We start from the raw sequence: 19,822 nt of genomic DNA, 5'->3' as shown, positions 1-19,822 counted from the left end.
GCGGAGTGTTGGTCGGGCGGCGGCGGCAGGCTTGGTCTTGGCTACCTGGACACATCATTCATTCCCCAACGAACGAATGATGGACGGCCTCATTCGTCGCAAGGTGGCACACCCGTCGTCGCAAGTGCGACAGCCATGGCGTCCATGTTCAAGAGGATGCGTGAGAGCGTGATGCCGACACTCAAAGAGACCCGTTTCCAGGAGAAGGGCGTGCTTACTCCGGAGGAGGTATGTGAGGGGGAGGGAGAGGGAGGGAGGGAGTAGGGGGGGAGGGAGGAGGGAGGAGGGAGGGAGGGAGGGGGGGGGGGTGGAAGCCTTGACGACGACGTGTTCGTTTTTCCCCTGCCAGGGGTGGTGGAACGGGGGTGGGGGTCGGGTGGAGGGGGGCACAGGTGGCATGCAGGAGGCCAGGATGGGGTGGGAGGGAAGGGAGAGAGGGAGGGGGAACGGGGTGTGGCTACAAAGAGGGTAGGGGGGGGGGAGGGAGGGAGGAAGGGGGAGGAGCAAGCCACCCCCCCCCCCCCCCCAGCCCACGACCCCGTCCTCTCGTAGCTGGTCGCCGCTTGGTGGCAGCCATGGACAAGACTCACAGCAGTGGATACCTGGGGGTGTATCGGGAAATGGGGCGTGGTGCAGTTTGTGGCGGCAGGCGATATGCTGGTGTACAAGTGTCCGACATGGTCATGGTAAGTGGCTGTGGTTGCTGGGCTGGGCACTGAGAGGCTGTAGCAGGTGGCCGCCCCTCCCTGTGGCCACCCGGCGGGCGCCGGTTGGGCGGTCAGGCACAGGTCGCACATGTGAGTGGCAAAGCACGCAGCAGTGGATGCTCAGGCAGGTGGGGGGGGAGGGGGGAATGTGCTAACAGAGAGTGTGACGGTGGTGGGCGTTGGGCACGGACAGGGAGTCTGGAAGCACAGTGCGGGCGTTTCTGCCCGAGGACAAGCAGTTTCTCATCACACGCAACGTCCCGTGCCGTGAGCGTGTGGCGGCCATCGAGTACTTTGATGACAACGACGAGCTTGTGGCGATGGACGACGGCGACGACGAGGGCGACGGATGGGTGGCGACCCACATGGATATGGGCGCCGGCGGTGAGCAGCTGGCGGCCATTGCGGACGCCATGCAGCCGGTCTCTGTTCCTGCGGTGGCGTCAATGGAGTGCTCGGGCTCGGACTCGGACTCGGACATCCCGGACATGGACGACTTTGACGACGACGACAATGTTCTGGAGGACGACGATGATGCCACGGCGGTGTTTGGCGGCGCTGGGCCGTCGAGCGGCATGGAGGAAGCCAACATCCTCATGACCCGCACGTACGACGTCTCGATCACCTACGACAAGTACTACCAGACCCCCCGCGTCTGGCTCTTTGGCTATGATGAGACTGGCCAGCCGCTAAGCCAGGAGCAGATCTTCGAGGACATCTCGCAGGACCACGCCAAGAAGACCGTCACCTTTGAGCCGCACCCGCACTCGGGCATCCCGCACGCCTCCATCCACCCGTGCAAGCACTCGAACGTCATGAAGAAGATCATCGACAACCTCGGCCTCTCTGGCCAGACTCTCCGCGCCGACCAGTACATGTTCCTCTTTGTCAAGTTCATCTCAACCATCATCCCGACCATCGACTACGACCACACCTTTGACATGGAAGGCTGAGCCTCTTCCATCCCCTCCCCCGCCTTGTGCTCGGGACAAGGCTTCCTCGACACCGTAAAAGCTTGATCTGATAGTGGCGGTCCGAACCTCGGCTCACCATGCCCCCCCCCTCCCGTCTCGCCGAGACTCATTCCCCGACACTCGTCTCACCTCCCATGATCCGCCTGATACGGTCCCGATCGCTGGGGATCATCACCACGCCACGCTCATGGCACACTGCAGCAGCGGCTGCCGACGCCTGTGCGGCCGCAGCATCGAGCCGGCCCATGCCGCTGGAGCGGGCGGCGCTGGGAGTGCGGCCGCCGGCGTCGCCGCCGCTGCACACGACGGTGGCCGTGGCATGGTCTGGCGACGGCGAGGCCGTGGCGACGGCCCATGGCGGCGAACACGTTGTTGCAGTGTGGGCCATGCCGGCGCTCTCCCTCGTCGCCGTCCTCTCCGGCTGCCGCCGGACGCCGTACTCGATCGCCTTTGCCGGGCACACGCCTCACGCATGGACCCTTGTCGCCGTCGACCTAGGGAGCAAACTGCGGGTGTGGCGGGTGGCCAAAGCCGATGGCGCGGTCACCGTGCTGGCTGAGGTTGATCTCGGTGGCGGTGCTGCGTCCTCGCTCTCTATCGCGCCCGGCTGGGCCCTAGGCCACCCCACGCCGGGCGTCATCGCTACCACTGTCTTTGGAGCCTCGGTGTGGGACGGCGCTTCCACGAGCACCGTCCGTGCCACCGCACTCGAGGCCAAGCTACCCGTTGTCGCCATCCGCCGGATCGCTCGCGTTCTTCACTGCGGGACCGCAGTCCTCGTCGCCTACACCATGCCGCGGCCGTCGCGACACCAAGAGCCACGCACACTCGACGTCGGCGCCTGGGTCCGATCCGGCGCGAGTAGCGAGCTCGTGCCGGCCACAGCCGACAGTGTGGAGCGCGTCACGGTCGACGCCCGCCATGGCAACGTGCACACCTCGGTGATGAAGCTCTTTACCTTGGTCGGCGACAGCCTGCGCTGCGAGCTCCGCATTGCCGAGGCCGCAGTCTTCATCGACGCCTCGGTGGCTACATGCCCGGACTCGCGGCTTCTGGCGGCGTCGATGCTTCATGCTCGTGGCTTTAGGGTTGAGGTGTTCCACCTCCGAGGCCGGGCGCGCGGGAGCCGAGCGTGCGTGTTGCCGGTCACGCCGCGCCCGGCGGCGGCGGTCAGCCTCGCTTCGGGCGGTGCCCGGCTGGCGCTTGTTGCTTCCAGCCGCGATCCACTGCGCGGCGTGAGCAACGTTGCCGAGGTGTGGGCCGTAAACGGCGCGCACCTCTTGGCCCGCCTGCGACTCTGGGCCATGCCCAACGTCGTCTCGTTTGCGCCCGACGGTCTCGCGCTACTGGTCGGTACCACGACAGGCTCGGTCGAGCTCCTCGATCGCATTCCACGCGATGCCGACCCCGGGACAGACAGCAACGACAGTTCGTCATCATTGCTGTCATCGTCTTCAGGCAGTGATTCCGACGACGAGCCCGGCGGAAGTGGCGGCAGCCTGCAGCGGCGGCAGCGGGTACTCACATGAGGCCAACATACTCGGCGTGCGGGTAGTGGGCGACGAGCGAGGCCCACTGGACAAGGAACCGGTGGGCGAGCGGATAAAGGATGCGGCCCGAGAGCGAGAGCGAGTCGACGCGGCACATCGACTCGACAAAGACAATGCGGGTGGCGGTGAGGCCGAGCACGTTGCCGACGGTGGCGGCGATGCAGAACGGGACGCACGTCCCGGGCCCGTTGACCAGCACCACGTCTGGGCGGATGGCGACGAGAATGAGCCACAGCGCATGAACTAGGGCCCACGCCGTCGTCACCACCGTCGTCACCCACGATTGCCCGACCTCGCGCGCCCGCGGCGTGGCCACCACCCGCGCGTCACCCGCCCCTTCCTCAGCCGCCTCGGCCTTGCCCGCCGAGTGCCGATCGGTTGCCGCCACCACGTACGTCCGCGGGCTGTACCGCGCTCGGTCGAGCGCAGCCAGCATCGACAGCATTTCCGACGTGTGACCGCCAGAGCCCAGGACCACCAGCGCCGCCGCTGCCTGCCCCGCCGGCCGCCGCCGCCCACTCCCTTGACTACGGCCGAGCCCGAGCGCAGCCCGCAGCCCGGGCACGCACGCCGCCGTCCTCACCGCCAGCACCAGAGCCACGCATCCTGCGATGCTCCAGGGGCTTGCTGCTGCCAGCGCCCAAAACATGGATGTGTTGAGGGAAGTGGGTGCGAGTTCGAAGGGAGGGAGGAGGGCTTACGACGGAGTGGCTGTCTTCGACATCCTGCTGGTGACACACACACACACACACACACACACAGCAAGATAGGCATGTGGGGAGATGTGGGGTGCGTACAAGGCGCAGAGGTGGAGTATGTGTGAAGTTTGTGCAACAAAACAACAAGCTACGTGACAAAGGTCGGGTGGCTAGGCGGAGCGACGGCTTTGGGCAGTCGCTCAGTTGGAAGCCGTGGCGGCAGCCCCGGCCAGGTTCTGCGACGACCGGTTGTGCTGCATGTGCGACTGGACAAGCTGGCCGGCGGCGAGGGCCGAAATGAGCGAGAGCTCACCGGCCATGACGGTGGCGGCGACGATGCGGGCGAGGGTGGCGGCGTTGGAGCCGGGCACATCGCGGTTGGGACCCTTGACGCCGAGCATGCGCAGGTTGGCTGACTGGGCCTGCAGGTGGGTTCCGCCACCGATGGTGCCGACCTCGATCGACGGCATGGTGACCGACATGTACAGGTCGCCATCACGAGTCTTCTCCATGAGGGTGATGCAGTTGGATGACTCGACGTTCTGGGCGGCGTCCTGCCCAGTGGCGAGGAAGATGGCGGTGACAATGTTGGCGGCATGGGCGTTAAAGCCGCCGACCGAGCCAGCCATGGCCGAGCCGATGAGGTTCTTGGAGATGTTGACGTCAACAAGGGCGTCAACCGAGGTCTTGAGGACCTTGGAGACGACCGAGGCCGAGATGGTGGCCTCGACCGAAACCGACTTGCCGCGGCCGTTGATCCAGTTCAGCGCCGCGGGCTTCTTGTCGGTGCAGTAGTTGCCCGAGACCGAGACCACAATCATGTCGGGGAACTCGGCCTGGAGGAGCTCGAGCGCCTTCTTGGTGCCCTTGGAGATCATGTTCATCCCCATGGCATCGCCGGTAAAGGCCTTGAAGCGGGCAAAGACGGTGCGGCCAGCGACAGAGACCTGGACCGACTCGAGCCGCGCAAACCGCGAGGTCGAGTTGAACGCCGCCTGCACCGCCGCAAACGTCTCGGGATCGTCGAGGAACTTCTTGAGCTCGGCCGCGCTGGCAAGCGACGGCATGCGGAGGACCGGGCCACGGGTCATGCCGTCGGCAAGCAGCTCCGACGACGCCCCGCCCGAGAGCGTGATCGCCTTGCACCCGCGGTGCGTCGACGCCACTAGGCATCCTTCGACGGTCGCCATGGGCACAAAGTACTCGGTCCCGTCCAGCAGGAGCGGGCCTGCGGTGCCCACAGGCAGCGAGACGTAGCCAACCACGTTCTCGCAGCACGCACCCTGAATCGGCGCATAATCAATGTGCTCGTGCGGAAGCGTCTCGAGCTCCACACCGAGCGTCTCCAGGTGCATCCGCCGGATGACAACCGCCCGCGCGCAGTCGCCCAGCACCTTCTCCAGCTTGTACGCCGGGATCTTCTTGGCTACCACAAGCGCAAGCACCTCCGCGTCCGAGAGCTCGCTCGTCGGCAGCTGCGAGATGACCTCCAGCGGGCGCACGCCGCCGGCCGGTGCCTCAACCTCATCCGCGCCCATCGCCACGCAGTGGTCGGCAGGCACCTTGTTGGCCGCAAGCTCCGCAGCCTGGTCCAGCATCGCGCCCTTGGCAGCCTCGGCCCCGCGCAGCGCCTGTGCCTCGGCACGCACCACGTTCTGGCCCTCGGTCAGCTCGTTCTGCAGCATCTCCGAAAGCGCGTCACCGGCCCACCCGCCTGCCGACGTGCCCGAGTTGACGGCCTCGTTGCCAGACATGAACACATTGTTCGAGAGAAGCGGGACAAGGAACTGCGAACGGTGGAACTTGAAGCCCTACACATGCCAACACCAAGTGAGAAGGGGGAGGGGGAGGGGGAGGAGGAGGAGGAGGTGCGTGAGTGAGTCTTCGCAAGCCCATGGTGTTCCGCCGCCGCAGGCTCGGCGGCTCATTTTCCGGCGAAATGGAACACTCGAAGCGAAGCTTTTCGCACACGCCACGCCGGCTGCTCCCCCAATTGGGTAATAAACGGACGAATGGACGAACGGTTGCCGGCGCCATCCGTGATGGCGCGGCACGGCAGGGGCGGGGGGGGGGGGGGGGGGGGAAGCCGGCCCAGACGGACGGCATGGCACATCTGTGCTAGCTGGCAGGAGTGGTACCTTGCGAGGAAGGGGGGGGGGAGGGGGAGTGTGTGCGCTGGGAGAAGCAGGGCAGAGCCCGTGGTGAGGCCTTGGGAACCCGGCGTGGTAGTGGCAAAAACTGGTGTGGCCATGCCACGTCGCCTTGCTGAAGACGGCTGCGTGACTCGGCGGTAGCAACGTTGCAAGGAGAGGACGTACCCAGGTGAAGAGCGGTTGGAACTCGCGCACACTCATAGTATATGGGGATGGGAAAGAGGGAAAGACAGAGGACTCGAGAGAAGAGTGCGTATGACGGAAGCGGTCACAGGACACCGCCCAAGTCGGAGCTCAGAATACGACGCGCCTGACGTTCGCGATGCCACCATGTCGGCGAATTGGATTGGAACGCTGGTTCAACTGACTTGGTGCCCGGGAGGAGGAGGCGGGGGGGGGGGGGGGGGGGGAGGGGCCGGTGTAGGGGGGTAGTACTGCTGTGCTTCATCCATCATGCCATCAATCAAACAGACTCACCACAGACGGGAACATCGAGGCCGGGAGGGCGATAGAACGGACAAAGGCAAGGTCCTTAAAGACACGGTAGCGAGTGGTGTCGTCGAGGTAGTCCATGCCGGACGAGCCGCCGGTGCCATGGCGGCGGCCGATCATGCGCTCGACCATGCGAGCGTGGTGGGTCCGCCACAGCACAAAGGCAGCCTCAAAGTCGAGAGCGTGCTGGACGGTGTCGGCAAGGTCGATAAAGTTCGAGTAGTGGCGGAAGGTGAGGAGGAAGGTGGCAGCCTTGCGGGCGCGGCCAAGGCGCGGGTCGGCGTAGAACCGCTCGAGAGCGTGCCATTGCTCGGTCGAGGCCTCAATGCGCGCAGCGAGGTTTCGCTTCTCCTTGTGGAGCATCTGCTTGAGGAGCTTGGCGTCGACGTCGATCGACGGCGCCACGGCGTCGAGCTCGTCGAGCGCCGCACGCAGCTCGGAGATCTGGTGGTTGTGCTCGGCAGACTTTGCGTCGAGAAAGGCGGTGAAAAAGGTGTCGAGATGGTCAAGCTCGATACGGTCGAGCCAGCTCATGACCGCCTCCTTAAGCGTTGGCTGGGTCTCGGCCTCATCAAAGACCTGCGTCTTGTCGGCCAGCTTAGTGATGAACGCGTCGCGGTAGTCGCCGACAAACTCGCACTTGCGCTGCTTCTCGGTGATGCCAAAGCGGAGCTCGAGAATGCGGAACTGCGCAGACTGGAAGCCCGAGGCCGGCGAGAGCGCCCAGCGGTACTCGAGGAAGTCCTGCGGATCGTGGTGCTTGGCAAGCGCCTCAAAGGTCGGCATCGAGATCCGCAGGATCTCGTGCGCTCGCCGGAGCCGCGACGTCGCCAAATGCCACTCGTCGCGCCGGGCGTCGGGCGAGAGCAGCGTCTCGATGGTGTAGTCGAGATCATGGAGGACCTGCTTGAACCAGAGCTCAAAGACCTGGTGGACAATGATGAACAGGTGCTCGTCATGGTGATTGAGGCCCTTGCCCTCGCGCCCGCTCTGCAGCGACGTCAATGTCTCTGGGTGAATGTAGTCCCAGTACGTGCACGCCTCGGTGTAGTCGCGCTGCGACGGCGCCGCCAGGAACGGGTGAATGGTCTCGGCTCCGAGCGACGTGATGTTCTCAGACCGAGACTGCGCAAGCTTGGTCAGCACAGCCTTGCTCCTGTTCTTCCCCGCACATTTCCCCAACCCAGCCCCCCAACCCCCAGCAGCCACAACCCCGCAACGTGGTAAGTGACTCTCTCCCTGCTGCTGCTCCTCCCCTCCTGGTCACCGCCACGCACGCAAACCTACGTCTCGTCGAGCATGCCCTGCGCACCGTGCGGCACAGGGCACTTGCTGGTGTCAGCGGAGGCGGCAGCAGAATCTCTGGCGGGCTCGGATGACATGTCGTGCTGTAGTGTGGTGTTGGCTGTGTAGGAAAGGGGAGGGGGGAAGGGGAGGGGGGGGGAAGGAGGGGAGGGTAAGCTGGTGCTGGATCAGGATCGAGTTGGGACCGTCGACGTCCCAATGTGATCTGATCCGGTCATTCTTTGGGGATGATGTTGTTAATTCTTTGACACATCGCTGCGGCTCGCAAAGGGTACAGCCACGCAGGGTCGGACATGCTTGTCCAGCGCTCTCTCTCTTTCTCTCTCGCCCATCAGTTGATGCGTGCCGACTGCGTGCGGGTGTGGGCCTCAAAGTACATGCCGATGCGCTGCGGCCACTCGGCCTCGTCAACGCCATCGGCAATGAGCTCGTCAAAGACGGCCTGCGAGTCCATGCTGTTGATCGAGATGCCGGCCGAGGAGTAGCTGAGCTTGATGGCGAGGGCGAGGACGGAAAAGTAGCGGAGCTTGATGGCGTCGTACTTGGCCTGCAGCTCGATGAGGGCCTCGCCCTCCTCGGTCATGGGCGTCATGCCGTTGTGGTTAAAGTAGGTCTTGAGCGCAGCGTTGACCTTGCGCTGGTTGGTCCGGTTGGCGGCATCGTCACGGACGCTCTGCTGCAGCGCGGCGAGGGTCGTCTGCAGGAGTGTGACCTTGTCCTCGAGCTCAGAGATGTCCGACATGCGATCGGAGATCTGGGTGGTGAGGGAGACAACCATGGCCTTGTTCTCGGCGTTGGCGGCCGAGAGGCTCTCGACTTGCTCGCGGAGATTGGCGAGCTCGGTCTCGGCCGCCTCTTTGGCCTTTTGTGCGCGGACGAGCTCGAGATTGACCTCGCGCAGCTGGCGGGTCTTGTCGACCTCGGTCTTGAACGGCGAACCCGGGGTAGCCGGCGTTGCCTCGCGGACGGGTGTTCCGCCGTTGCGAAGCGGTGAGTTGCGCGGCCGCCGCTCGAGCGCCCGCAGCTGCGACTCCATCTCCAGGAAGGCCTTTTCGACAAGTGCCACGGCGGCAGCGCCGCCCTTAGCCGCGCTCGCCGACTTTTCATGGGCGGCAATGAGGGCCGAGGCGTCCATCGAGCCTTCCGACGAGTCCGAGAGCATCGACGCGTTGCCCAGCTCGCCTGGCGACGACGCCAGCGACGAGTTGATCGACTCGTTCAGCAGGTCCTTGGACATTTCGCGACGCCGCGACCGCATGCCCTCGGCCTGGTTCTTCCACGTCCGCGGCGAGCCACGGCCGGTGTGCGGCGAGCCGTGCCGCGACCGCAACTTGCCGCCGCCCTTGTGCGGAGACGACGTCGCCTCCATCAGCAGCGGGTTCTCCTTCTCGTCAAACACCGAGAACGAGGTCGTGAGATCGTGCGACGAGTTGAGCGACGAGTTGAGTGACGAGTTGAGCGACGAGTTGAGGCTCTCCATGAGCGGCGCCTGCAAGATCACTCAAGGGGGAGGGGAATGGTGGGGTGGGGTGGGGTGGGGTTGGGGGGGGGACGGCGGCAGTTCAAAACATTTGAAAATTTCGTGAGTCCAACGGCCCCCTCTGCTTTGCTCTGGCGCTCGCCCCAAGTGTACCCAGTGGGGAGGTGAAGGCATGCAGGGTTCAACTCCAGACGGATGTGGATGACGTACACGCGTTGCCATGGGTGGGCGATGGATGTGTGTGCGCGGAAGGGGGTTAAAGCGGGGGAAGTGGGTGGAGTGTGGCGGGGGTGGTGTGGGGAGAGTGGCCAACGAGCGGGAGGGCAGCAACCGTGGCGCTGGCCGCCGCTCACCGAACGACCACGGCAAGGAGATCACGCAGCCTAACTGCGTCTGGAAGACGTGGCGAGGTTGAGGGGCGAGGCCCGAGCCCATTGCGACTGATGGACGCCATCGATATGTACACAGGTGCGTGATGGTGATGGTGGCGGGGGTGGGGGTGGTGATAGAGGCGATGGCGATGTGGATATGTGATGGGTAGGGCGGGTGGGGGAGGGGAAGGGCGTGCCCTTTCAAACGGTTGGTTCGTTCATGAATGGCTTTGGGCAAGAGTGCTCCAGTTGTCGGCCACTCGCCTCCCATCCATCTTCCATCCGCCCCATGTCAGCCGCTGGTGCGCTCATGGGCAGCTCGCTGGCGCTGCGGACGGCGTTTGGCAAGGAGCGGAGCTTCACACGGTTCTACACGGGAGGCCCGCTGGCGGTGAGCTCTGCGGTGGCGCGGCAGGATGCGCTCCGCGGTCAAGTGCCCGAGGAGGCCTCGGCAGGCCTCGCCGCGGTGTGCGCTTGTGATGACGGCTTTGCGGTCGTCTCGCTGGCGACGGGAACGACGCAGGCGCAGCATACGCTGGGCGCCGGTGAGGTGCTTGCACTTGCAGCGGGCCCGCGGCTGGAGCGTGCTGTGGTCTTCTCGCGCGAGCGGCTCGACGTGCTGCAGGTGGTCGAGGTGGCGACGGGCGCGGTGACCCGGACGATCAAGACCATGTCCGGCCCTGTGGTCTCGCTCGTTCTCGATCCGACAGGCAACCTGGCGGTCACGGGCTCGACCGACGGCAAGGTGCGGGTTTGGAACGTGGACAAGGGCTTCTGCACCCACAACTTCAAGGGCCATCGCGGTATGGTCACCGCCGTCGCCTTTCATCCGCAGCCGGATACCTGGGTCGTCTTCTCGGGCGCCGACGACGGTACCATCCGGGTGTGGGACATGATGAACGTGTCATGCCTAGGCGTGATGGAGGGCCACATGTCGTCGGTCACCTCGATTGCCTTTTCGTCCGACGGCTCGGTCATGGTCTCGGCCTCGCGCGACGGCGTCATCATCGCCTGGTCCGTCCGCGACCGCAGCATGCTCGCCACCATTCCGGTCTACGAGATTGTCGAGGCCGTCGTCATTGTTGAGGCGAGCGAGCTGGCGTGCGAGAGCGCTGCCGGTGAGGCTGTTGATCGCACGAGTGGCAAGAGCAAGAGCAAGGGCAAGAGCAAGGGCAAGAAGGGCAAGAAGGGGGCCAAGCTCGGCGACGGGCTCCTGGCGCTCACCGCCGGCGAGAAGGGCTGCATCCGGGCGTGGTCGCTCTCGACCCAGCAGGTGGTGCGGACGCTGGCAACGCCGGGCAACCTTGCGCTCACCTCGCTGCTGGTGGTGCCTGGCGACGCGGTCGGCGCCGGCGAGGCTGGCTCGTTGGCGCTGCTGTCGACGACGGTCGAATCGGACGTGCTGACGTACGCGCTGCCGGACGGGCAGCTGACCGCGACGCTCTCCGGCTACCACGACGAAATCTTGGATTCGGTGCTGGTGGGCGAAGACGAAGCCGGCATGCCGCGCCAGGCGGTTGTTGCCTCCAACTCTAACGTCATCAAGGTGGTTGACCTGGCGACCGGTTCGAGCTCGGTGCTCGAGGGCCATGACGACGTGGTGTTTGGCCTTGCGCTGGCGCCGTCGGGCACCGCTCTCGCGTCGGCGTCCAAGGATCGGACGGTCAAGGTGTGGGACATGACCGGCGGGAAGCTGGTGGCCTCCGGCGCCGGCCACACCGACGCCGTCTCAGCCGTCACATTCTTCTCGCGCGACTCGGGCAAGGTTGTGACCGGCTCCAAGGACAACACGCTCAAGGTGTGGCAGGTCAACGACACTGGTGACGTGATGGAGGCGCTGGCCACAGCGCGCGCTCACCCCAAGGACATCAACGCGCTCGCGGTCGCGCCCAATGACAGCTTGGTCGCCTCGGCCTCGCAGGACAAGACGGTCAAGGTCTGGTCGCTGCCGGACCTTGACCCGGTTGCGACGCTCTCAGGCCACCGCAAGGGAGTCTGGGATGTGCAGTTCTCGCGGGTTGACCGTGTCCTCGCCTCGGCCTCGTCCGACAAGACCGTCAAGATCTGGTCGGCCCGTGACTACAGCTGCCTGCGGACGCTCGAGGGCCACGCGGCCTCGGTCCTTCGCGTCCGCTTTGTCTCGGCAGGTATGCAGGTGGCGACGACGGCCGCCGACGGCATCGTCAAGGTCTTCACTCTCAAGACCTCGTCGTGCGCGGCAACCATCGACGCCCACAACGAGAAGATTTGGGCGTTGGACGTCGCCGCCGACGGCGAGTACATGCTGACCGGCGGCGCAGACTCTGCGCTCACCGTCTGGCGCGACCAGACCGCGGTCGTCGCCGCCGCCGCCGCTGCCGCCGCCGAGGACGTCGTCCTCAAGGAGCAGCGGCTCGCCAACGCGCTGGCCTCCTCCAAATACTCGGAGGCGCTCGAACTTGCGCTCGAGCTCAAGCAGCCGCGCAACGCGCTCCGCGTGCTGCAAAAGCTCGACACGGCAGCGGCCAACCAGACCGAGCGCACCGCTGCGCTCGCCGAGCTCGTTGCCCCACTCTCGCCGGGCAAGCTCGAGACCCTGCTCGGCTTTGCCAAGATGTGGAACACCATAGCCCGCAACGCCTTTCTCGTCCAGTCGCTCCTGCACGCCGTCTTTACCTCGTTTGATCCCGAGGATCTGGTCAGCTCCATGGAGGGCTCGCTCGGCAGCGTCCTCACCGCGCTCGAGCCGTACACCATCAAGCATGCCGCCCGGCTCGATCGCCTCTACCAGGCCTCATTCCTCCTCGACATTACGCTCAACGAGATGGACGTGCTGCAGCCGCTCGACGAGGCTCCAGGCGCCGCGACCAGCAAGCGCGCGCTAGACAACGATAGTGACGACGACGACGCCGCATCGAGCCCGTCTGACGAGTCTGCCGAGGACGACAGCGCGGCGGCGACCAGCGACGACGACGAGAGCTCGTCGCGGGCCCAGGCGACAAAGACCAAGCGTGGACGGTCGCTCCGGCACCGCTCGAGCCAGGCTGTGCGGCGGACGTAGCGCCTGCTGGCCAGAGAGACACAATGAATGAAGCCACGTTGGCAGATACGGTCATTTACGTGTGATTTTCTAGCAGGAGGGGACTATGATGCCGACGACGGAGGCGCGGGCGACGCCGACGCCTCGGGCGGGGTGAGGAGGGCGAGGAGCTCGTCGAGATGCGGGACGTTGACAGCGGCGGCGTCGGCGCCGGCGCCGAGGCCCATGCCCGAAAGTGCTGACTCGCAGCGAGCGATCTTGTTGCGGGCAGCAGCGACCTCGCGCTCAAGCTCGCGCATTTCGTCTTGCAGCGCCGCCTGGCGGTCGGAGAGGAAGGCGAGCGCGTCCGGGAGAGCGAGGCCCTCAACGTCGACCACATCGACGGCGCGAGCAGCGCGCTCGAGCTGGGCAAAGCGGCGCTTGATGAGGTTATCGACTCGTGCGCGGACCTGCTGGCGGTGGACAACAAACATCTCATGCAGAAGAACAACGTCGCTCTTGTCGCGGTGTGTCCGCGGGAAGCACTTGCGGAACTGGTCGAGCGAGAACGAGTCGTACAGCCGCGGGCCGAGGAGGTGGTCATACACCTTCTTGCGCAGGTTGAGGAACAGGTCCGACGACACATCCATGGTTGGAGGGACGGCGACAAGCACACCCGGCCAGTGGGTGAGGGGGGGGGGGGGGGGGGGAGGGAGGAGGGGAGGTGGGGGAGGTGTGGTGGTGGTAGAAACTGGCGCGGGCGGTCGATGGCTTGCAAGCGTCAGCGGGGCGGTCGGCGGTCGGCAGTCAGCTTTGGGTGGGCGGTCGAGTGGCATCTACCGCGGGCCGCGGGAGAACAGGTGACAGACAACGGGAGAGTGGAGCTAGCTGCCGCAGACTCGCAGACTCGATGGCCTTGCCTGGGCTTGGGCCAGCCGCCAGCCTCTTCCCTTCGCCCCGCCTCCCTGTCCCCCCCCCCTTGTGCCGTCTTTGGTACCGTCTGGCTCGGCCTGCACGATGTCGGCACGATGTCGGCCTGGCTCTACCCAACCCAATTTGCAGATGGTTCGACATGTTTCGCCACAGCGTGGTGCGGGACGAGCGAGGGGCTGGAGCGCGGGCAAGCGGCGCGACGAGGGCATCAGCGCTCTCGGCCAATCGCACTTGCATCGCCTGCTCAAGGCTCCTTTTTGTTGACATGGATCTCCTCGCGCTACCGGACGAGGTGCTCATTCTGATTGTCCATGGCCTGGGTCTCCTGCCGCCGCGCGACGTGGTGGCGCTGGCGAGCACCTGCCGCCGGCTCCACACCACCCTCCTCGGCTCGCGGCTCGAGTACGCGCGGGTGCACGCGACGATTGGATACGACGCATGCATTGCGCATGGATTGTGGGCCGGCGCCGAGTACTGCCTGGTAAGAACGCCCCTCCTTGCCGAGTACGTGCCTGCGACCGCGCCGACGACGGCGGGCGCCGACGACTGGGCCTGGCTCGGCTCGGCCGACGACCTGCGCTCCGGCCGTGAGTTCTGGTACGACTGCCCATCGCGGCTGGTGGATGTTGCCGCTGGTGCATGGCTTGGTATTGCTGCCGATCGCTTCCGCCTCGCCGCGAGGCTCACCCGCCTCGACGCAACCGTTGCCGTCGAACGCACGCCGGCCACCGCCGCAGCTCTCGCCGAGCTGGGACCGTTCGGAGGCAGCGCACTGACGCTTGCGGCACTTGCCGTCCTTGCTGGCGACGCCGAGCTGGCCATCTGGCTCGTGACTAGCGCCGAAGCTGCCGCGCCGCCGCACGCTGTCGATCAAGCGCTCCTTCTCGCTTGCGCGCTGCAGCTCCCGGCCGTCATCACGGCCTGCCTCACCGCCACTTGTGGGCCGCCGGACAAGCACACGTGGGACCGTGCGGCAAGCATTGCCCGCAAGCATGCTACGCTAGGGCGTGCGCATCCATCGTCTGCCAAGGTTCTCCTCGCCCTCTTTACCAGCAGCGCCCCAGAAGCAAGTCCGCTCGTCGCCATCGACGCCGAGCCGGCCAGTGGCGCAACGATCTCGTGGCCCACCACTTAGCGCAGCTAGAGCCGAGTGGAAGCCCGGCAATCGTGTGGAGCGTATTGCCGGATGAGAACAAAGCCAAAGTTTGCTGCGCGCGTTGACTGTGGCAGGCAACGCGGCGCGCCGTGGCACGGGTGCGGCTGGCGGAAACTTCCATTTTGGCACACTCGGCGGTCAGGACACCCAACTCTGGTAGAGCCATGGCGAGCGAGAGTCTTGAGGCCAGTGTTGTCAACAGCAGGCTCGAACGCGAGGTTGTGCTAGCGTGCGAGGAGAGCCTGGCCGCCGAGCTGGCGCCAGGCATGCCCGAGTTTGTGGCGGGCATGATTGTGGTCTTGGTGAGTGAGCACATGCCGGCAACTGAAGCCGAGCTGGCGGCGCTGGTGGAGGAGGCTCTGGCGGATGAGGCCGAGGCGGTCGAGGGCGGGACCGAGGGTAAGGTTGAAGAGATCATGGCCCGAATGCCGGTCAAGGACCTTGTCGGACTTGGCGAGACCGAGGCCGGAGCCCGCGCCCGCGCCGCCGCGGCCGCCCCGCTGAGCGCTGACGAGCTTGTTGGCTGCGCTGGCATGGCCGTCCTTGACGCCGATGGCGAGTGGCACCCCGTTGTCATCGAGCGCGCCGAGCCTGCCGCAGGCATGGTCGATGTCCGGTTCGTCGAGTACGGCTCAGCATTTGTGACGCTACCGCTAGCAGACATCCGTCTCGAGTCGGAGCTCCTGGTCTCGCCCAAGGCGACAGGCCTCTGCCCGATGTGCGAGCGCAAGCTCCCGCTCACCTTTCATCATCTCATTCCGCGCACAACGCACGGGCACTACCTCAAGAAGGGCTACACCGTCAAGCAGCTCAACGAGGGAGTTAACGTGTGTCGGCCGTGCCACTCGGCCATCCACCGCGCCGAAGACGAGGAGACGCTCGCCCGCGAGTGGCGGACGCTCGACGCCCTCCTCACTCACCCGGCCATCATCAAGTGGATTGGCTACGCCCGCAAGCTCTCTTCGCGCAACTACTCGGGTCTCGGCGACGCGCCGGCCGTCCAGAACGCACTGCAGCGATCCAAGAAGCAATGACGCGGTCCGCGGGGGTTGCAACAGTGTTAAGGTCTGCCTCTCAGCTGGCGGCTCACGCTCACTCTAGGTAGTCAAAGGTGGCGTCGATGCCAAAGTACTGATCAAACTGCTTCGGCTCCATGTTGTACGTCTTGCGGCAGTAGGTGCGGACCTGGAAGACGTTGTCGGTCCAGCGGTTGGCAGCCTCACGAGCGAGCGCGGCATCGGCGCGAATCTTGGCCACCACCTCGGGGTTCGAGTCGGCGTACTGCACCAACTTGCGGTCGAGCTCCACAAGCTTGGCCTTGAGCTCCTCGACCTCGGCCAGCGCCTCGGTCCGCTCGTCCGACTCCTCGCGGGCATCCTCGAGCTTCTCCTGCTCGTCCTCGAGCATCTTCTTACGCTTGATCTTCTCCTCGCGCTCGTTGATGAGGTCGTTCTCGCGCTGCCGCTTGCGGCAGCCCACCTGCGACGCAAACGCCCAGTAGTAGTTGGACGAGCCGATCCTGTCGAGGCAGAGCAGGTTGTCGTCGACGAGCGTCTGCGCCACATCTTTGATCGACATCACCGGCAAGCCAAGCTTCGCCCCCTTCTTCTCCATCTCCTTCAAGTTGAAAAAGGTGTTTGAGGAGAGGAACATGTTGAGCAGGATCTGGCGCTTCTGCTCCAGCGACATGCCGCGGCGAACCTGAGCGTCCGAAAAAGGTCGTGTTTTGACGCCTCCCTGTGAGTCGCCTCCCCCCCCCTCCTCCCTCCTCGCTCTTCACCTCCACCACACCCACGCCGCCCACCCTACATAACCACGAGGTCATATTTCCACCCCCGCGTGCCTGCCTACCATCTTGTCTTTGTTTGTGAGGGGAGGAGGGAAAGGTGTCTCTCTGTCGGCCGTCGGGCGAGAGGAGTGGTCGTGTCGCCCAGCCGACCGTCGCTGTCGGAGCGTAGCCAATCGTCAGTCGCGATGACTCGCCGCTGTTCAGAGGCAAGCGCCTCGCGCGACTCGCTGGCCTCGCTGGCATCGCAGTGCGAGTCGCTGGCATCCGTCGTCGCACTCTTGGATACTGTTGAGGCCAACGACGGCGCCGAGGCACTGTAGCTTGAGCGGTCGTCGGACGGTGGTGATGCCAGCGTGTTCCACTCTAGGCCATATCGAGCGCACGTGGGGAAGGGCATGACAGGTTCAGATCAATACCACCATGAATCTTACCTTCAGATCCATATGCTTCGGCACCCGTCACGATCCAGGCCATTTGCAGGTCAACCAGATTCGCGGCCGTGGTCTGGAGGCTCAACTGCCCACATCCAGCCAGACACCCGAACCGAGCACTGCCACCACTACAGTGCAAGCTTACACTCGTCACGCGCAACACGTACCATGGCTATGGTGTGGGAACAACTGGTGGAGAAGCTTGGGATGCAGGCCCATCCCGAGGGCGGGTTCTTTGTGGAGACGTACCGGGCCGACGAGGAGGTGGCCGGCGGGGCGCTGCCGGCGCGGTTCTCTGCGACGCCGCGGGCGTTCAGCACCGCCATCCTCTTCCTCATTCCGGCTGGCCATGTCTCGGCGCTGCATCGGATTGCGCAGGACGAGGTGTGGCACTTTTATGCTGGTTCGCCACTTGTGGTCGAGGTTCTCACCGACGGCGAAGACGGGCCGTCGTCGTCTGCCCTTCTCCTCGGGTCCGACCTCTTCGCCGGCCAGGCTGTCCAGGGCGTGGTCAAGGCCGGGGCCTGGTTTGGTGCGCATCTGGCCGATGAGGATGCCGGGCCTGAAGCGTACGCGCTGGTCGGCTGCACGGTTGCGCCGGGCTTTGACTTTGCCGACTTTGAGCTGGCCAAGGCTGACGAGATGGTGGCCAAATTTGCCAGCGTGCCTGGCCTTGACGAGGCGCTTCTGCGGCGTATGTGCGCGGCTTAAGGACGTGCGCATGGCTCGAGCGCCATGATGATACCCACGGCCACGGTGGCTGCGCCGTCGCGGAGCATGATCGAGCCCAGCCGCGGCATCACGCTGTGGCGCTCGGCGGCTACCGGCGCGGCCAGACTCAACACGGCGTCGAGGTGGTCGCCGGGGCGAGCCACGAGCGGCTTGTGCTTGCTCCGGCTCTTGGCCTTGGCCCGTGGCCGCCGCAGGCCCTCGACAAGTACGTCGACCTCGGCGGCGTGGATGTGAGCCACAGCGTCGTAGCCGGCCATGACTGGGCCCGGTGCCGAGTCTAGGAACAACAGTCGAACCATGACCTTGGTCGTCGGCAACGTCGGGTGCCCGTCGATGTCGTCGATGAGGACTTGCCCGAGGCTGAGACTGACCTCGTCGATGCCACGGACCGTGAGCGTGACTGGTGTGCCCGGCCCGGCCGCCGCCACCTCGATCTGCCCACCTGGCTGCGGCGTGGTCATGCTCACCACGTCGAGCGTCGCGCCGCTCGGCTCGAGCCGAAGCCGGTCGCCGGCGTTGATTGTACCCAAGGCGATCACGCCCATGATGTTGAGTCCGGTAAACGGGTCGGTGAACCAGTCGCTGACCGGGAGGCGGAGCGGCAGCGCCGCCTCGGCCGCCGTCTGGCGCGCAGGCAGCGCCTCCAATGCCGCCATCAGGCTGGGAATATCGGCCGTCCACGCCGCGTCTCCGCGCCGCTCGTCGGTCACATGCTCGCCAGTCCACGCCGAGACCGGAACGCACGTCACGGCCTCGGGTTCAAAGCCAAGCGAGGTGGTGAGAAAGTGGGTGAGTGTGGTGGCAATGTGCGCGTAGCGCGCCTCGCCCCATGCCACCGATGGGTCGTCCATCTTGTTGACAGCCACAATGATGTGCTTGAGGCCGGCAGCCCGGGCAAGCACGCAGTGCTCCTTGGTCTGCCCGCGGGCGTCAAAACCCTCCTCAAACTCGGTCGCCCTCGCCGAGACCACCAACAGGCCCGCGTCGGCCTGCACGGCTCCGCCGATCATGTGCGGGACAAACGCATCGTGGCCTGGCGCGTCGAGGAGCGCCACCTTGCGTGCAGTGCCGGGCGTGACCAGGGCCGCCCGTCCGATCTCGCATGTCTTCCCGCGCTCGCGCTCAAACTCGGTCGAGTCCATCGCAAAGGCCCACTTCCACGACGTGCCGGCACCTGATGCGCTCGCCTCGCGCTCAAGCCGGTCCAGCATCCGCCCGTCGAGCGCCTTGGCCTCGTACAGCAGCCGGCCGCAAAGCGATGACTTGCCGTGATCAACCTGTCCGATTACACACACAGAGATCCGACCTTGCTCTTCCGCACTCATGGCTGTCTCTTGGTCCTAACACTGCGTATCCTCGGGCCGCCCCTTCCCGCCACATGCTAAGCCGGCACTGGTTTTGTGGGCAGGACGCGCTCCGCCTTGTGGCTCCTTTCTAGTTGCCAGGCAATGTCTGGTTGCCTGGCAACGAGGGCTGCAGCAGGATGCCCACCGCGCCGGCACTGTAGCCAGCACACCAGCCACTGTCACGCACCACCCGTCTCCCTCCCAACACGTCATGCAGCAATACCTTGCGCTTGTCGAGTCGCTGTGGGCCCACGACACAAGGGCAGCGTGCTGGGCGTGGGGCGCGGTGCTGGGTGCGGTCTCGGTCGTGACTGGCGCGTTCGGAGCGCACGCGCTCAAGGGCATCGACCCTGGCCTGGCCAAGACATGGGACACTGCGGTGCGGTACCACACGTACTCGGTCTTTATGCTGCTGTTCCTCGCGGTGGCGCCAGTTGCTAACCCGGTTGCCCTGGTTTGGCCGCTGCGGCTGGTCCTTACCGGAACCACTCTCTTCTCCGGCTCGCTCTACCTTCTCGTCGTCACCGGCATCCGCAAACTCGGCGCCATCACCCCGATCGGCGGCCTCATTCTCATTGCAGCCTGGCTCGCTCTTGGTGGCGCCATCATCCCGCGTCCCTCCCGAGCTTAAGCGGTCAGCTGCTACCTCCCTTATCACGCCAGGAGTGGCTCTGGCCAGCGGCTGCAGCGCAAAGCAGCACTGCCAC

At 65.4% G+C, this 19,822-nt stretch overlaps 12 protein-coding genes across 12 annotated transcripts; 5 read left to right on the top strand and 7 right to left on the bottom strand.

Annotated features, from left to right (window-relative positions):
• The first annotated feature begins 109 nt into the window (after positions 1-109).
• AMSG_05805 (uncharacterized protein) lies at positions 110-1,733 on the top strand. Its single transcript, XM_013901756.1, has 3 exons — positions 110-228; positions 637-686; positions 901-1,733. The coding sequence occupies exons 1-3, from the start codon at positions 136-138 to the stop codon at positions 1,658-1,660; spliced, it is 903 nt and encodes a 300-aa protein (XP_013757210.1). The 5' UTR covers positions 110-135; the 3' UTR covers positions 1,661-1,733.
• A 193-nt stretch (positions 1,734-1,926) lies between these two features.
• On the top strand, positions 1,927-3,146 carry AMSG_05804 (uncharacterized protein; the record flags this gene model as incomplete). The annotated part of the gene is made up of 2 exons (XM_013901755.1): positions 1,927-3,051; positions 3,111-3,146. 2 exons carry the CDS (start codon positions 1,927-1,929, stop codon positions 3,144-3,146), a joined length of 1,161 nt encoding a protein of 386 aa, XP_013757209.1.
• A 56-nt stretch (positions 3,147-3,202) lies between these two features.
• Positions 3,203-3,880, bottom strand: AMSG_05803 (UDP-N-acetylglucosamine transferase subunit ALG14; the record flags this gene model as incomplete). Its single annotated transcript, XM_013901754.1, has 1 exon — positions 3,203-3,880. One exon carries the CDS (start codon positions 3,878-3,880, stop codon positions 3,203-3,205), a length of 678 nt encoding a protein of 225 aa, XP_013757208.1.
• A 249-nt stretch (positions 3,881-4,129) lies between these two features.
• Positions 4,130-6,331, bottom strand: AMSG_05802 (3-hydroxy-3-methylglutaryl-coenzyme A reductase 1; the record flags this gene model as incomplete). Its single annotated transcript, XM_013901753.1, has 2 exons — positions 6,248-6,331; positions 4,130-5,740 (listed from the first exon to the last, which is right to left on the bottom strand). Exons 1-2 carry the CDS (start codon positions 6,281-6,283, stop codon positions 4,130-4,132), a joined length of 1,647 nt encoding a protein of 548 aa, XP_013757207.1. The 5' UTR covers positions 6,284-6,331.
• A 162-nt stretch (positions 6,332-6,493) lies between these two features.
• On the bottom strand, positions 6,494-7,972 carry AMSG_05801 (tryptophan 2,3-dioxygenase). Its single transcript, XM_013901752.1, has 2 exons — positions 7,862-7,972; positions 6,494-7,730 (listed from the first exon to the last, which is right to left on the bottom strand). Exons 1-2 carry the CDS (start codon positions 7,954-7,956, stop codon positions 6,542-6,544), a joined length of 1,284 nt encoding a protein of 427 aa, XP_013757206.1. The 5' UTR covers positions 7,957-7,972; the 3' UTR covers positions 6,494-6,541.
• Positions 7,973-8,100: 128 nt separating this feature from the next.
• AMSG_05800 (uncharacterized protein) lies at positions 8,101-9,581 on the bottom strand (the record flags this gene model as incomplete). The annotated part of the gene is made up of 2 exons (XM_013901751.1): positions 8,101-9,368; positions 9,570-9,581. 2 exons carry the CDS (start codon positions 9,579-9,581, stop codon positions 8,211-8,213), a joined length of 1,170 nt encoding a protein of 389 aa, XP_013757205.1. The 3' UTR covers positions 8,101-8,210.
• Positions 9,582-9,802: 221 nt separating this feature from the next.
• AMSG_05799 (WD repeat protein SAZD) lies at positions 9,803-12,820 on the top strand (the record flags this gene model as incomplete). The annotated part of the gene is made up of 2 exons (XM_013901750.1): positions 9,803-9,819; positions 10,049-12,820. 2 exons carry the CDS (start codon positions 9,803-9,805, stop codon positions 12,768-12,770), a joined length of 2,739 nt encoding a protein of 912 aa, XP_013757204.1. The 3' UTR covers positions 12,771-12,820.
• A 33-nt stretch (positions 12,821-12,853) lies between these two features.
• Positions 12,854-13,378, bottom strand: AMSG_05798 (uncharacterized protein; the record flags this gene model as incomplete). Its single annotated transcript, XM_013901749.1, has 1 exon — positions 12,854-13,378. The coding sequence occupies one exon, from the start codon at positions 13,376-13,378 to the stop codon at positions 12,854-12,856; it is 525 nt and encodes a 174-aa protein (XP_013757203.1).
• A 655-nt stretch (positions 13,379-14,033) lies between these two features.
• Positions 14,034-16,576, top strand: AMSG_11909 (uncharacterized protein). Its single transcript, XM_013901848.1, has one exon. The coding sequence runs from the start codon at positions 14,982-14,984 to the stop codon at positions 15,849-15,851; it is 870 nt and encodes a 289-aa protein (XP_013757302.1). The 5' UTR covers positions 14,034-14,981; the 3' UTR covers positions 15,852-16,576.
• Positions 15,806-16,723, bottom strand: AMSG_05795 (Mnd1 family protein). Its single transcript, XM_013901748.1, has 2 exons — positions 16,669-16,723; positions 15,806-16,518 (listed from the first exon to the last, which is right to left on the bottom strand). Exons 1-2 carry the CDS (start codon positions 16,669-16,671, stop codon positions 15,910-15,912), a joined length of 612 nt encoding a protein of 203 aa, XP_013757202.1. The 5' UTR covers positions 16,672-16,723; the 3' UTR covers positions 15,806-15,909.
• A 482-nt stretch (positions 16,724-17,205) lies between these two features.
• On the top strand, positions 17,206-17,748 carry AMSG_05794 (uncharacterized protein; the record flags this gene model as incomplete). The annotated part of the gene is made up of 1 exon (XM_013901747.1): positions 17,206-17,748. The coding sequence occupies one exon, from the start codon at positions 17,206-17,208 to the stop codon at positions 17,746-17,748; it is 543 nt and encodes a 180-aa protein (XP_013757201.1).
• An 88-nt stretch (positions 17,749-17,836) lies between these two features.
• AMSG_05793 (eukaryotic peptide chain release factor GTP-binding subunit) lies at positions 17,837-19,094 on the bottom strand (the record flags this gene model as incomplete). Its single annotated transcript, XM_013901746.1, has 2 exons — positions 17,837-17,857; positions 17,883-19,094. The coding sequence occupies 2 exons, from the start codon at positions 19,092-19,094 to the stop codon at positions 17,837-17,839; spliced, it is 1,233 nt and encodes a 410-aa protein (XP_013757200.1).
• Between the last annotated feature and the right edge of the window lie 728 nt (positions 19,095-19,822).

Source organism: Thecamonas trahens (genome assembly GCF_000142905.1).
Source record: "Thecamonas trahens ATCC 50062 unplaced genomic scaffold supercont1.27, whole genome shotgun sequence".
In the NCBI taxonomy this organism is placed as follows: Eukaryota; order Apusomonadida; family Apusomonadidae; genus Thecamonas; species Thecamonas trahens.
This window is presented reverse-complemented; position numbering and strand designations above follow the sequence as displayed.